Raw genomic sequence first — 16,825 nt, forward strand, 5'->3', positions numbered from 1 at the left:
GACTGCCTCAAAGGCCCTCAACCTCACACTGCTTTTGACTTTGTGCTGTGGGTGGTTGGCAACAGGGCCCGGCCCTGAGTCCCAATTCCTGGGGCCCGTTTGATATCTATGGGGAAGGGGCACACGTCCTCGTACCTGGGCCTTTAATTGCTCAGGGAAAGGGGCTGCATGGCCCCCTCCTTTTTTCTTAAGTTTATCGTCCTCGGGGATTGGGTCCCCAGGGCCGAAAGCAGCCTTGTGAGGGAGCGCGTGCCCCCTCCCCCTTTAAACATGGTGGGCTCAGGGAGATGAGGTTGCCGGGGCAGAAATCGGCTTGGAGAGGAGGTTTGTGCATCCCCTCTCACTTTACAAATGCGCCCAGATGATGGGTCCCATGGGTCAAAAAGGCCCAAGGAGTGGGACTGAGTGGCCCTCTCCCCAGAAAATTGCATGTTACCCCTGGGGTCGAAATCAGCTTGGTGAAGGGGGCCACTTCCACCCTCCTCTTCCAAAAGTCAGGAACCTGGCCCACCCATGGAGCTTAAAAAAAAAGCAGGCACTTGAGATTCTGCTTGTTTTTTTGTGCTAATTTTGCCTCGGATTCATGGATCCTCATTAAGTTTGCTGCAAGACTTTGGAAAGCGTTTTTGGGACCAGGCTTCCTTGTGTCTTTTTTCCTTTTTTTTTAGGACTCAGGACCGACTCCTGAGTCCTAAGATGACTGACACCACTTCCTGGTTTAGGCGGTGGCAGAGAATCAGCTCTCAGTTTGAGATTTGTCAGGATCTGCGGAGCCTCTGCATTCCTAGATATCAAAGTCTTTGAGCATTAACTGTTTAAACTACTGAAAGGATTTACACCAAAACACAAAAGCACTCTTTAAGGACCTGGTTCTAGATTCCTGCCAAATCTGGTGTAAATCCTTTCAACGGTTTAGGTTGTAGCTGTGTCTAAAGTTACTCTAGGAAAATGAAAAGTAAAAATGCGTTTTGGACCCCCCTTTTTAGGTCTCGCTGAGTCAGCGCGAATGCCCTGCTCGGAGAGACATTTAGTAGCGGCTTTTGGAAGTGCTCCCAAAGCGGCCACCAGCTTGCACTCACCCGCACAAGCAAGCGTGCTGCTGCGCGCGCATCTCTTGCGTGCTTTAGCGTTTCAACGCAATCACTTTCGCTTTCACTGCAATGACGATCACTTTCTCTTTCACGGCTGCGCTGCGTTACTATTACTGCCGCACGGCCAATTTAATATTCCCTTCACCCACCCGCCTCTCCTCAACACTACTTCTTCCCCCACCCCTGTCCAGCTTTCCCCTACCCCTTTGCATCTCCTCCCCAACACGTTTCTGCACCCTGCTTTCCTCCAACGCTTTTGGTCTGCCCTCCACTCGGTCTCTCACTGTTGGGTTTTTGGGTTGTCACCTTGTCTCGGGAGCTAGCGTCCAGCTTGACAGCGCCATTAGCTAGCTTCATGGCATTCTGCAGCGGTCAGAGTCCCCTCACTGGAGGAAGCAGCTGCCATCTCAGAGACGGGAAACGATGGCCTACTCGAGCTCAAGCGGTACACAAACATTGACGCACTGCGGGGCACTGGCACTTCGTTTAGGAACGCTGCGGGTAATTTGTACTTCCGGCCACTCGAACTTAGTTGTCAGAAACCGAAGAAGGACAAAAAGGAAATCAACATACTGGCAAAACTGTAAACTGAACAAATGTAATCAACTGTTAATGATTACATAGACTCTAGTTATACTGGGTCACAAAACACACTAGTGGACGCGGTCACCCAGAAAAAGTCTCAAAAGAACAAAAGAGGGTCCCTGAAAATGGATACTATGAGAGGAAGGCAGGGTAAGCAACACAAGTACAAGAACAAAAGCCTCTCACAAAAAATCTTATTTAAATTAGGTAATATATCCTACATTAATAAGAATAATGACATTGTTCCACAAACAGAGATTATTGAAAAAGCATTGTCATATTTTTATTTACACAATTTTCTGATACATAGAACATTATAATCACAGAATATCATGCTTGTGATAACAATTTTTTACACATATTCTATATACACATATTTATAATATATACACACGCACCCCCAGCTAGGAAAACAATTGCACATACCAAACCAGTCAAACCACTCATCCAACTCATTCGGACACACAATCTCATCAGTATCATAGCCTCAACACATGAGTTCCAGAAATTATAAAACATAAAAACTGCACACAACAGGCGATTTATATATACAAACAAGGGAAAGAAAAGCGCCGATGCGTGTTTCGGAAAGGAACTCTTGATCCTAGATTCCTTCATCAGGGCACATATACATAATTTTTTCCATTCAAAATATTCTTTTTGTTGAATATATATATAATACGGTGCTTTCCGTCCAATAATAGGGTCACGGGGGCACAATCTGAAGTCAAAGTAATAATCTGAGACTTAATCTTCTCGTCTCTGTCAGGAGACACAAGTCTATCACCCAGATATAATCAGACTTGCACTACGCAAACTGAAAGGCTGGACCCACACTAATGCCGGAAAGGGACTACCCGGCATACATTTTTTTACTCGCCGTAGATCCCACTTCAAGTGAATAAATATATCATGTACAGCGTCTCCAATCGATGATGCACGGGTGGGGAAATCGGATCGACAGAACCTACACCCACTCAGTAATGGTCGCACTGTGTAGCTGTGAAGAAATCCGTCCGTAGGTCGTTCAAACAGCCGGGATGACAGAGCCCAGAAAAAGTCAATATCATTGCATAATACTATAGTAGCCTACTGACATAAGGCAAAGGCAGAAATCAATTAACATTGTACAATACCCTACACTTGCCGGAAGGCCCAGCCGATGGGAAACTAGCATGGGTTTCAATAGCCAATCATAAGCTATGGTACACATAATCACCAACCAATTGAATCGCGAGGTTTTCCACAGCCAATTCAGGGTCTCAACACTTTCCCACCACTAGTGTGTTAATGTTTACCTGCTTGTGAGCACCTGAGGACCACGGTTATGCGCCTTATTACCTAGCAACTGTAAGTACCGGAAGCAAGCATATCGGTCTAAGTAAGAATAAAGGACAACTAGTTTCAATGTCAGGTATCGGTTGTTAAGGACTTTTTTAGGTCTTTTATGGAAGCAAGCACTTTCTGGAGGATGGGGTCAGCGATGCAGGTGTGTCTAAAGGAAGGTTTGGTATATCCTAGAAAAAGTGAATGTTCTATGTTGTGTTTGCAGAACGATTTTGTTTGGTGTTCTGCTAGCCAAAGCTAGTGAATTGAGTGTATTTTCGCTTCTTGGACATACATCAGTCTGTTGGGCTGTTTTTGCAGTTTTTTGAAACACAATTGAGAAGCGTTTCTTGTAAATATGACTTACAACTAGTATTTACAAATAGTTTGGTTTAAGTACAGTCTGTGGGCTATCCTTGGTTTCTGTCCTGAGTATTGATTTGTGGGTTAAATGTGTGTTTAAATGTCTATGTGGGTTTCCCATTAGTGCAATTTCTGTAAGTACATAGCGATGGCGCTATTCACAAGATGCATGGCTAAAGCACGCTGTATTGTGTGTCCTGAGTGTTTTGGCCCCTTTCTGTTTATGTCTGAAATGAGCACAATGTCTGTTCGTGGTTTTTCTCGATGTTTTCAGTCTATTAAGCAACATTTTGTAAGCATATTCTTGGGTCTGTTGCTAAATAAAATTGCCCTTTTTAGAAAGAAAAAAATGGCGCAAACATTTTGTCATGTTTCAAGTTAGGTGTCTGTGCTGGGGCTTATAAATCAATGCGTCTAAAAATGATAGGCAAGGGATGCAGCTTGTGCTTATATGTGGAATTATAAAAAATAATTGGTTTATTTTTTATTTTTTATTAATTATGAAAAATAATTATTAAAAATAAGTGCTACAAAATTCGTTTTCTACAATTCATGAAGCTTAATACTCATACTATGACCCCCTAGCATTAAAATTTAATTTAAGTTGTGCTATACCGCATAATGAGAACATTAGCATATAGAATTTTAGTTAGCGCAGGCGTAAAAAACTAATTTTTCTAAGGATTTACATGAGATATGTCTAATGTCTAATCTCTGTAATGTGTAAAGAACATTCTGAGGATGATTAATATGTAACATACTTATAGGATATTTGTTTTTAAGTGCCCCAAACATCAAAGTCGATTTTGGGTATTTTTGCCATTTAAATAACTATAAAGTGCTTTAGGCTTCAGTAAATGCATACATTTAGGTATAAAACACAAATTTGCAGGTTGTTCCCATTTGGGGTTGCGTTTAATGGCTCAGTGAGCCAATGTGCCTGGTGCATAGGTTTGAGTTTAATATCAGGGTTGAAGGTTTTTAACTTTGGCTGGACCTAACTGAGACTTTCATCTATTTAAGGTTGATGAAATGAGTACCATTGCAAACAAGCATTTGTTCTAAAAACTGGTATGTGTGTTTATGTTCTGCGAATTATTCACAGTAAATGTTTTAATAATATAAGTATAGAAATAAATTATAGCCCCTAACAGGAGTAAAATATATAACATGTGTTTTAAATAGCGTGAATTATTGCAGGTTAGGAGGCCTTTTGCCTTTGTCAGCCTCAGAATGAGCAGAGAGTGGGGGCTAGAAGAAGTTGTGGGCTAGGAGAACAGGCTGCTCAAGTTGCACTAAGATGCTATCTTTAGTTTTCCTGTAAACAATTGAGGAGGCTGTCATGTTGACATTTGTAACCTTTTAAATTAGGGACTTGTCTCTGTGAAATGCAGAATGACCTTGCTAAACAGGCCTCTAAAAGGAAGGGTTTCTGGTTTCTCCACAAAATTAAAGAACTTAATTCCAAAGGGAAAAATATGAAAAAGGTTTCTTTGAAAGTCCCAACACATGCTAAATGCTCTGCAGAAATGATACATTTGTATTTCTGCTCTAAAAAATGATGTCCGCTAGTTGCTTTTATTTGACAGAAAATGAGGCATTGCATTAAGTTTTAGACAGAAAATAGGAGGAAGCTCTTTATTCAAATTTTGAAGACTACATGCCTAAGTGAGAACGATTTGCCAATTAAGAATTATTTTTCACAGTGGGAAATTGTAGGTGTCAAATTAATATGGAGTGTCAGTGTAACAATTTTACTTTTAGGAAGGCAAAACTAAGGTGGCTTGATGTTGCAAGCTGCCTGACAAGATGGTAACAGTTAAGAAATGGAAATTTATTTTTGTGTCTGTTAATGTGTATTATGTTTTGTCTTCTGATTAAAAGTTATAATTGATATTTGTTTGTTATGAAAAATGTCTCTCTTTTGTGTGTTGTGTTTTTTTTTCTGCTTCTGCCCGCAGATCATTCATGGATTGTTCTGGGTGAATTTAAGGCTGACAAGACACGTGAGTTTGGTTGGTTGAAAAGAGATGTGTTTTTGCGTAATTTCTTTGAAAAGAAATGTTTGTGCATTTTACATATTCTTGCATTTTATCCTTTTATGAATTGTTCCTGCTGGTCCTGTGTGTCACAAGTGACACACAGTAAGTTGCATTTGACAGCCAAATCTCCACTACCTGGTGATTTGCTGTCAAAAGGAGGGTGAGGATTTTAAACCTGACAAATTAAGCAGGCCCGATTATTGTTAGTACATGACCTGGTGTTGTGCGTCACCGCTCATTTATATATGCTATTGCTTTGTCTATGCTTTTTTTGTGCTTGATATACAGCGAGTATATCTGATGGCTTGACATGTCCGTTTTGTGCGTTTTTTTTGCATGTTTTTGTTTTATGTTGCTGCTTATGATACTATTACAAGTTTACCTGTGTTGTGACGGGATATACATGACAATGTGTATCCTGCAAACAGTTGGGTAGATTTGCTTTGACACTACATTTCACAGAAAGACAGACAACAATTCATCAGTGTATGTCAAATTTGGCTTTAATGGTATTTGAAGGAAAATAAAAAAGATATACAGGAAACAAGGTTTCACCTACAGTCACATTACTGCCCCCTTTCCTGTAAGGAACAGGCAGCCCTAAAATTATGTATCCTGAATTGGACATAAGGATAAATTATAGATCTGTGACTTGTGCATGGTGACCTCATTTTTATATTACATTAGTCAGTTTTGTTCTGCTTCCTGAATAGTGTATGGCTTTGTACTATAAAGGAAACAAGGTTTCATTTTTCCCTGAAGAAGGAATTGGAACATTAGCTGAGATTACTGTATATGGTGTAGCGGCCAGCGGTAGAGTTTAAATTTGTTTACTATTTTGACTTTTTGTGTATCACCCATACTCTTGGTATTGTGTCACAAACTTGACTATCACCTGAGTAATTTCTTTTTCTTCCTATAGATTTTTCTTTTGACATTTCTCCCCTGATTGATGTCACATCGTGCCTAGTAATTGAGGATTTTAGCTGTGTCCTAGTCCCATTTTCCCTTTTCCATATTCCTTTCACCAGTTAGCCTTCTTTTATTATTATTATTGTATTACGTTCACACTTCCAGATTGCAGTAATGTACCAGAGACCCCCATATTATGTATAAATCCCTTTTGTATAACAAGACTGGTTTAAAAAAAAAATTCTTTAGGCCTACTCTGATGTTTTCCAGTCTGACCGTCATGGTAGTGATGGACTGGTTAACTGACTCAATGCTATTATAAGATAAGTTTCCACATTTTGATCATTAGCCTGTGTATTGCATAGTGCACTTGATGCACAGTTATTAAAAGGGAGGTATCTACATGTCCCTGATAATATGTATCATGCGATTTCTCTTTTGAAATGTTTTAGATAAGGAATTTAGGAACACCTATATGTAATCATTGATATAAAATGTGTTTACCCCATTAGACGATGCCACTATGTGTGAGGACATCCATTCAGATAGAATTCCAATGTCGCTATCTACCCTTAGATGGTGGAGGATATGCTCTCACACGGAAACCCAATTGAAGAGCCTAGAGGCACTGTTTTGCCTACTGCTTTTGTTTTTGTATTGCCTTTGAGAATGACAGTGTATTTCAACGCAGAATTGTCCCATGGCGTATGGCCACTCCTTTGAAGATTGCAGGCCACCTGTTTTCAGTCCCCTTGTTATACAATGAACCGTTTAAAGCATCGCACTTGCTCCATCAGACGGCATTGGACATCACAGAACCAGAATTTCAGTGCAAAAGAGCGCCTGTCATGTACTGGTAACCTCTGACAGTGTGCAGTCCCTTGAGTCCCTTGGCCTGAGTTTTGGCCACACACCCCCTTTTCCTTTGCTCCAATTGAAGTGCAGTGCACCGGAGGATCCAAGATTGGCAAAAGGCACTCCATTCTGGTGCCCATGAAAGAGCAGCCTGAGCGTCCTCTGACACTGAATGATGAGTGTTGGAGTCTGAGAATGGTCCCGGGTCTGCACGAGATGATTTGTGCTCATGATCAATGGAGAGCACACTATCTGTAGTGCCTGCCGCAGAAAAGAGATATTGGTGCACTGCCTTGAGACATTGAGACTTTCAAATAAGCTGCGAGTGTTTGCTAGGAGGGCACTCCAACGGATACTGAGAAGGACCATTTTCATGAAAGGCCTGAATGAAGAGGCCCATGCGGAAGAAAACAACAGAAGAAGATTTGATGGACAATAGAAGCCTGCCAGAGAGGCTTTTGAACGGACTCTGGGCATAGTTGGTTTCACAAGTGGTTTCCGTGCGATTGCATATAATGGGTGTTACGAGACTGATTCTTATTATTTTGTGGCATTGTTTTAAAGTAGTATTCTGTTTAGTAAAAGCGGAATAAAGTCCATTCTCTGTGGAAGAGTATCCCTTTTCATCTGAGAGCATTAATAAGGATCGCCACTGTTTCACCTGAACATATAATGAGTTAATGAAATGCATAGGAACCATAACAAAATCTTACTAGATAATTTTAGGATTTGCTTTCTGCTTAGGGTTGTGAAAAACGATAAATTTTGTTTGTAATAGTGGTCATTACTTTCTCCTGTTGTCCATATGTTCTTAATAACATGTTTGCTAGTATTTTTAAGCATGACGTTGTCTTTTGTGGGTTGGATTTTTTTCACTACCCAATTGACTTCTGCACCCACCTCCCAACCTATGTCTTTTCCTACTACTACTTCTTTGCATTCTTTCCATATTTTACCTGAACATGAACTGGTTAGGAGGTCAGAGTTTACTATTAATTCCTTTTGTACAGCTTCTGCATCAACACCAGTTAGTAGTGAACATCACTACTTGTTGGGTGTGTGGTCTTATGCCACATACTACAGATAGAGGTATTCCCTATTTGGTCCTGCCATATGTGGCCTTTGTGCTACTACGTGTGTAAGGAGACCTGTCCCGAGAGAGTTGCTAAGTAATAGGATTATGCTCAGCAACATCTTGATGATCTGATGAATATAGACCTGGATTCAGATTGACGTGAGTTTAGGCTATTGCCTATGTAAGGGCAAAAGGAGGGCCTGAGGTTCCGTGAATTCTGAACCCTTCGGTTCCATTTTGTGCATGGCAGCCATTTTGTGGTTGCCCTCACGTAGGCCGATGACTTTAGCTGACTTTTAGATGACTTGAGTGAACTGACCCTGTTGCCTGTAGCTGACCTTGTTAGGCCAGTTACTGCCCTCGAGCTGATCAAGATTAAGGATCAGAGCACAGGAGATTGTAAAGTTTGGTATGCACATACACACCCCTTATCCTGTTTCTTATCTGTTTCTGTTCCTTCTTTTATGGTCTGTTTATGATATGGGTTGTGGTCCTTTTATTATGGGTTTGTCCGGCTTGTGTAAGAAGGAATGTTAGGTATTTTGCATGCTTACAAAAGCTAGGACTGCCCCTAACTTGTATGCTGAAGTTTGTAACCCTGAGGATTATATAAGGCCTCTGTTCTCTGTACTCTTCAGACTACCTCATTCAGTTGCTACGGCTTCTGTGTGACGTGGCCTCACTTATTAAATTTAATAAAGATGTCTTTTCATATTTCAGCTTCTGTGCCAAGTTCTTTGTTATATTAGTAAGTATTCCCTGAGAATGAAGCTTACAGTTCTTCAGGGCTGATCCTATGGGCATGCATATTTATTATCTTTGTTATGTGATGTGTGTCATTTGGATCTCATTTAACTTTGTCTAAAGTATCGCCTAAATTGAGTGGTCTCAACTTTAGTGATATGTAAGTTTCTATCTAGTATCCTAACATTTACAGAAAGTGTGTTGGTTTGCAGTGGCTCAGTGCAACAAGCATTGGCATAGCCAATAGGTCTCGCCTTTGGGACCTTATAAGTGTTTAGTTATCAATCACAATATCCTTGGTGCAACAACATCAACTGTTGTATGGCTAAACACTTATAAAGTCCCAAAAGCAAGACCTATTGGCTATGCCAATGCTTGTTTCCTTGGCTCCCGCCTGACGGATCACCCTGAAACTATCCAGGTGCAAACTAGGCAAGAAAGAGCACAATTCTGGTAAGTTTAGTTGCGATTCATCAAACATCGCCAAAGTTTATTAGCAAAATAAAAAAATAAAAAAAATCCATAATGTGTTTGTGTGCGTGTGTGTGTGCGTGCATGCGTGTGTCTGTGTGTGAGGGTGTGTGTGTGTGACTGATCAAAAATGCCTAATGTACACCACTATCTCCGCCAGGGCTGGTGTCAGTGACTGCAACGGTCATGTATCACAAAGAGTCCAGAAGAAATGTGGCACATCAGCTAATCCACACCAGTATATTTATTCACATAGGAATGACGCATTTTGGCTATCCCATAGACTTTGTCAAGTTGACAAAGGCTATGGGATAGCCGAAACATGCCTTTATGTGTGCATGAATAAACTTGTGTACGTTAGCTGGTTTGCAGAGTTCTTTCTTCCCCATGGGGATTTGTACTCTTTGTATATATTTTGTTGGTGATAGTGAATTGATGCGTAGTTTCAAGCATAATTTGACTATGACTTTTAAAAGACATGAGGGATTGAAGGCTAAAATGGCTTGATAAAATTTATTGTTTGCTCATTTTGATGCGGCTGATTAAGTGGGAGTAGTCCAGTACTTCTGGGTTTTCAATCACATGTGGAGAATTGTTATTAGAAAGTATTGTAGTCTGGGCTGGTTCAGTGGTAAATAAGGTCAGATATGACTGTGAGATTTGGGCAGCATTTGATCTTTGCTGGGAGCTGGTATGGTGTACAAAGTTAGTTAACTAGTTAATTGAGATAAGTATCTTTTTCATAGAAAACATGTTTTTTAAGGAGCAGTGCAACTAAATTAGTGTCTGAACTTACTTTTGTATATTCTTTGTAGGTGTCATAAGCACAGGGGGTTGTTGCACGTTTGCTCTAGCATTGGTTTGCCAAAAGAGAACAATTCTGTTGCCTTGTGTTTTTATGAGAAAGTATTTTAAAAAATAGGCTTTTCCATTAGGTCCTCTTTGACTGCTTTAATGAAGGGAAGTGGGAGACACATTTAGACAAATTTGCCTAAACTACCTGTGTCATGACTCTCAAAATGCTGCACATTCTAATAGTAATTGATAACGTTGAGACAATGGATTCAGTGATGAAGATCTGAAAATGATACAGGATTTTCCCTACGTGGGAAGTAGACTTGGTAGCATGAAATTCCACATTTTAGCATGAGTGATAAATATACTTAGAACTGTTTTTTGGTACCCAGACGTGAAATTAATCCACTAATTGTCGATCTTTGGGTTTTTAGAGATGCATCTCATTTGATCTGACTGCTGAGATTAGGTGAGGCCGCCATAACTATTGGATGAGTAGGGGAGTGTTTAGCACGATGAAAAGTTATAACCTGAAATTCTATGTATTGTAGTAAAATGTTTTCCAAGATCTTAAGAAGTTTCTCTAAAGAATGGCGTTATCCAATGCTTAATTTGAGCTAGTGGTTGCAGGTGGGGCCCACCAGCACTCATTTTTTGGGGGCCTGCACTTATTTTTCCTCATTGGACTTCAATCCAGAGCAAGAGATGGAATTTCACAAAACGGGGAAAGAAAGAGGAATAAAAAGATGTAAATGTGACATAGAGAGAAAGCAGGGATAAAAAAGAACTTGCACAAGTGAGATAAAGGGATGAATGAAAGCGGCATGAGGAGGATTCAAGACTACACAGCCTAAGCATTTGGCAACTCCAATATCAGTCCCGCTGGCCACGATCTTCTGAGCAAAATGTTGGGCCCGCGGCACTTATTTTACAAATTAAGCACTGGCCCCTTCATCGTAAACGTGAATGACTGAAAAGTGCTAAATGTTTTATTTAAGCTTAATACTGACCAAAGCAGGTAGCGTGAGTAGATATGGTGTGGGAGACCTTCGGCAAAATCAACTACATACAGCTAATTAGATCTCAGGCAACAAGACAGTGAGCATTTCCAACATATCCACGCTGTTTTATACTGGGCCAGACACAATTGGTAGGCACAAGAGTGCTGTGGAAAGGGGTGCGGGCGTGGACTGAACATAAGACCAGTTACATGAGCTCAGTTCTGAAATTAATTCATGTGAATTGATGTGGTGCAAATCAAGAGAGACCAAGGACGCTCTCGACCACTACAGATGAATAACAAATGTATCTGTCACTCAGCCTCATCTGGTAGTAATGGCAGGGGAAATTTGTTGTGTCTTTTTAAATCTCTCCACACTTATTCTCTAGGTTTCTGAGCGCTTGTGTTGGTAGCTCCATGATCACATATCTTTGACACCAGATCTAGGGAGACTGAGAGCAAAGCTGTTTTTAAATGGGAACTTACTCATTATCTCAGCCTTGATGGCATTGACTGTTGTGTCCCTCATCAGCTGATGTCCACACAGGCTTCCACTTTAGATTTGTGTTGTATGCCATGTGTGGATCCACTGCAACTTGTTTCTATGGTTCTTTTCATTTTCCTTTTTATTTACTTGTGATAGAATGTTACTTTTGGTCTGAAGCTGACACATCCTAGCACACAATGAAAGAGAAGATAATGAAAGGATCATTTAAAAACTAAAAACGTTCACAAACACCTACTGAAGACACTCCACCCTGAATCTCAAAGTCCATATTTAATTCAGAGATGAGACAAACTGGTAATACAGTAACACTTTTATTGTTGCGCAGATTGAAATAAATAAAAAGGTTCAAAGAAGTAAAAAATTCACATTTTGCAAATTTATAATTCTTCACTTGTTGATAGAAGTATAGGAACTATTCACCTTCGGTTTTCTAGGAGAAAGACACATTTATTAAAGCATGAATTGGAATATGTATTTCCATAGTGACACAATGTGAGTTATTACTGACAGCATCAAGCAAGCATTTTACTAAAAATAAGTTGAATCTTTCAAGGGAGCAAAAAACCTATGGAAAGAAAGTATTAACCCACAAACGGCATTGTATTTTTCTAAAATGAACACTGATCAAACGCAACTTATTACTTTTACCAGACTTATAATCGGAACATTTTAGAATTGGCAGCCTTGTATAACTAGTCGTTATGAGGGCAATATCAATCCATGACTATCGCTAAAGGCAGTCAACGTCAAGAACAAGTATGTATTTTTCTCAAAAAAATAAGCTTTTATGTTTATGGGGATTAAGAATGTAGGTCTTATCCTTCAAAGTATACTTTTGTGGCACAGAGGTACATTTCTTTCCCTCACCTGCCACTAATGAATTTTCTTTTACATCGGTAGAACATTTTGTGTTATGATTTACACATAAATATGAATTCCATTCCCTGCGAAAGTAAAGGAGCAGCTGAAAGAACACCCAAGAGGGATATACCATCTAAAAAAGTCATTTTGAAACCACCTTAATTGTGAAGTACAAGTAGAGCTGCAATTCTCTGATCCTTCCTGCCCGGACTACAGGAGTGCCATCTAGGTGGCCATTGCTTTGCACCTCTCGACGTCCAGATCAATGTATTCAAACTTTGAACCTCTACTGAACTCCATTTTAAATTGACTTTGTACATAACAATTGCTTTGAATTATTTCCAAGTAGTACACACATTTTCAACTCAGGAGACAAACTCTTCTCAAGGTCCTAAAAGCTGACAGCTAGATCCAAAACTTTTTCTACGTAGAGTCTCTTGTTGCAAGCTAGAAAAGGTGACAAATAGATTTATCTGGGCCAAGGGCAAAACACGCCGCAGCCAAAAATTTCTGTCACTCCCAAGAGAAAGAGGTGGGCTGGCGCTACCAGACTTTAAGGCATATTATTGGGCAAGGGTCTTGCAAAACATCAGAGGTATGCTGGGGGGAGCGTTATAGACAGATGGAGAGGTAGAGATGGTGTCCCAGACGTATATAAACTCGTAGTAAAAAACTCTAATCAATGGCTACTCACATATGAGGAGTGGAGCTATCACAAAAAGTAAGTTTTAAGACCTTGGTGGCCGCAAGATCAGTCTGGTCTGGGATAAGGAGAAAATTAAAACTAGGGAGAATGAATTATTATACCCCTTTGTATGGGAACCCATCACTGCCGGGGGTATTTCACGACCCAGTTATGAAGGGCTGGGATGCATTAGGGGTTAAAACTATCGGGGACCTTATAGGGGCAACCGGCCTGATCTCTTTTGAGCAGGCACAACGCTTATATAACCTAGGGCGTAGAGACTTCTTTAAGTACCTACAAGTGAGATCAGTTCTGTTAAAGAAACAGGGAGGAGATATGAATTTTCAAAGAATCGAACTGCTGGAATGTGTAAGGGATGAAGAGGGAACCTCCATCTCGCAATTATACGAAGAAATTTGTAAACATAAAAAGGATGATTGTGATAGAATGTATGAGAAGTGGAGAGACAAACTAGGTCTAACAGGAAATGAGGCAGAGAAGTCATTAAAACTGTCAAACTCGGTCTTAAGAGTGGCAAATTTACAATCTCAACACTACAAGACTATGTTCGAACTATATTACACCCCTCATAAAATAGCACAGTGGGGGGGAAATAGCAGGGGCACCTGTCCGAGATGTCAATCCACGCAAGCAGATACAATCCATATGTTTGCATCATGCCCCTCTTTGGATATATATAAAAAATCTTTGGAACAATTTTTCGCAGATTTTCTGGGGATACATTTAACTTTGACAGATGAAGTTATGATTTTGGGTGTAGTGAGGGTGGGTGTAGATGTTCTTCACCATGAGTTTTTGTATTTAGCTATGACCCTTAGAAGACTATGCATAGCCACACTCTGGAAGGATCCTAACCCCCCAACATTACAGCAATGGATCTCACGCGTACTGTCCATATATATCTTAGAAATGGCCCTATATGAAAAAAGAGGGAGGGAAAAAAAAGAGGCTGGTCGGAGGATATGGGCTCCAATAATTGAATGGAAAAGGAGACTGGGAGAGATTTAAGATGAATTAGGGGGAAAGTCAGACGCAATTAAGATTATATGATATTTCTTAATGTTGGCTTTCTATTGTTTCTGAGATATTTTTTTCCCAATTATTTTTTTTTGCCTACTTTACCCAGTTTAAAGCTCTTTGTGTGTTTTTGTTTTTGGAAAAAAATGCTTTACTTGATTTAAACTTGATGATAATGCTTTCTGAATTGTAAGATTATATATATATATATATTTTTCTCTTTGTTTCGGTTTCTCTGGCAATGTATTACGAATCTGTAATTCTGATGTTGATGGAAAAATAAAAAAAATATAAAAAGGAGGAGACAAACTCTTCTCAAGGTCCTAAAAGCTGACAGCTAGATCCAAAACTTTTTCTACGTAGAGTCTCTTGTTGCAAGCTTAAAAAGGCACAGAGCTAACAATCTCCAGTAGTGCTACAATCTGTCGAAATTCCACCCTCTCCATGGCTTTGCCTGATCTCCGATTTGCAAAAGCTAAATACAATTAAACTCTTCCTTGTGCTCCCAGTCTGCACTGGCTCCGCTGGTTCCCATCCTTCTGTAAGTCTACCTCACTCTTTTTAATCCGTCCACTGCAACTTCAAATTCGTTAAAGTGCTCCAAAGCTGGAACAGAGTATGAAGTTGGCAAAGTTAAAAACTAAACACAAAGTCGTGATTATGATGTCCGTTTGATTTAGCTTACCTTGCTCCCAACATCACGACTCTTGATCCTGAGTTTATTCACTTGGGATTCAGCAATGTCGGCCCTCTCCCCTGCTTCTTCAAGCTCATGTTGCACTTTCCTGAATCGAGTCAGATGTGTATTGGCTTGTTCCTCCTAATGGGACGAAAGCAACAAAATAAAAGTCACCTGCATGTAATGAATTTGCAGACCTACCCTAGCTGCACAGTGCCAATTGTAAACCGGATCGTTTTCTATTACTATTGTAAAAGCGCATCCTAACATACTTCATATCCTGTCACCTTTCACATTTGTGTTGGTGCACAGAAAAGGTGTGTATAGGTGGTGGGAATTCTGGTTCACTCATCAAATGGTATAAAAGCAGACGCTTTTTTTGACACCACATGTGATAGGAATGCAAACAGCGTCAAGTACCAAGATTTGTCCCTGATGGAAGCTGTTTTACAAATTTAGGTCAATAGAAAATCATTCACCTAATCTGAACTCGAAACTGCTGAACCTCGTCATTCTTCAGCGCATATCTGAATGAACTATTCTAATCCAGAAGCAAATGGCCCACATTTGTTCCGCGCATGTTGTGTCAGCCAAGACTACCCGTGTTCCTTATCTGCCATTACATTATATGTAACTCCACTGAGCCTGTTCCTTCACACGTGTGCCTTTGCATGGCAATCCAATTGAAACGTTTTCAATTGATTAGATCAATACTTCCAGCTCCGATCAGGGCTAGTGGAAATCCAGACTCTCGTCTGGACCACTCAGAGGCTCCTCTTTTATTTTTATTTTAAATCTTTTTATTATATTTTCTTACAACAAATAATTTGTAAAACGCTACATTTGTTAACCGAAACACCCAGGTTTCTGTGGCACACAGATGCATAGGAAACATCAAGTGCCAGTGTCCGCCTTAAGTCAGAATGAAGTTGGTAAATACTCAGATCGGAAAATGGCACAATTCTATCCCTAGACCCACACAGATCACAGCCATTCCAGGAACTCTCCTACCCCATGGCTCCCCTCCATCACTCCCCATCTTCCTCAGACCAATGATCCCATAGCTTTACAAACTTCCGGAGTCAACCCTGTGGGCAGTAGATAAGCCACTCTTCCTGCCTACACCACTCCTTATTGGATTCCCAGTCTCTCAATGTCAGAATCTGGGCAGAATCCAAATAACTTATCACATCCCTCGATGGAAGATTGTATAGCTAACTTGGGTCACCTCACCCCAGACTCCCAGGCAGACCAACGAGGAGTGAGCTCCAGCAATTACCCCAGCACCCCAGAGTGCCTAAATTGAACCCCTTCCTGGATGGCCCTTACTCTTGTGCACCCCCAAGGTGTACGGAGTAGCATTTCCCGCTGGTGAAAGCCCGTCAGGCAGCGAGCCAGTCACATCTCACATAACACAGAGCCTTATGCACGTAGACTATGCCCAGTGCAACAGCTTTGACTAAATGAGCTGGAACCCCACCTGGTTGGCAACTTCCCTGGGGTATTTACAGGCCTCCTCCCACTAAATGTCCTCCATTATACCCAGGTCTTCCTCTCCTCTTTATCACAGTCTCTGTAACGGGGCCTGGCCATTCATGAGGAGGGATTAATACAGTTGTGAAATAGCATTTCTACAAAAAGTGGGGTGACCAGTGCCCAATACTCCAATGGTCTCTCGTCCGCCAGGCCCTGAGTGCAGTAGATCTGCTGTGTCAAAATAGACATAATCTGTAGATCTCGTAAAAAATGCCTCCCCACCCCGGCATATCATACGGCCTTTGGAAGTTTGAGCACA

The 16,825-nt window shown here is 40.6% G+C and overlaps 1 protein-coding gene and 1 long non-coding RNA gene across 2 annotated transcripts in view; one reads left to right on the forward strand and one right to left on the reverse strand.

Annotated features, from left to right (window-relative positions):
* The window catches only part of LOC144785854 (uncharacterized), a 259,329-nt gene that overhangs the window by 208,833 nt on the left and 33,671 nt on the right, over positions 1-16,825 (forward strand). The window lies entirely within an intron of this gene.
* LOC144785852 (myosin-4-like) overlaps positions 12,060-16,825 on the reverse strand; it is a 46,280-nt gene continuing 41,514 nt past the window's right edge. Inside the window, exons 39-40 of the mRNA XM_078664696.1 lie at positions 15,037-15,171; positions 12,060-12,197 (exon numbers count right to left, since the gene is read on the reverse strand). Of these exons, the coding sequence (XP_078520822.1) occupies positions 12,180-12,197; positions 15,037-15,171 (153 nt within the window). The 3' untranslated portion in view covers positions 12,060-12,179. The remainder of the gene's footprint in view (positions 12,198-15,036; positions 15,172-16,825) is intronic.

This window comes from Lissotriton helveticus, chromosome 10 (genome assembly GCF_964261635.1).
Source record: "Lissotriton helveticus chromosome 10, aLisHel1.1, whole genome shotgun sequence".
Classification (NCBI taxonomy): domain Eukaryota; kingdom Metazoa; phylum Chordata; class Amphibia; order Caudata; family Salamandridae; genus Lissotriton; species Lissotriton helveticus.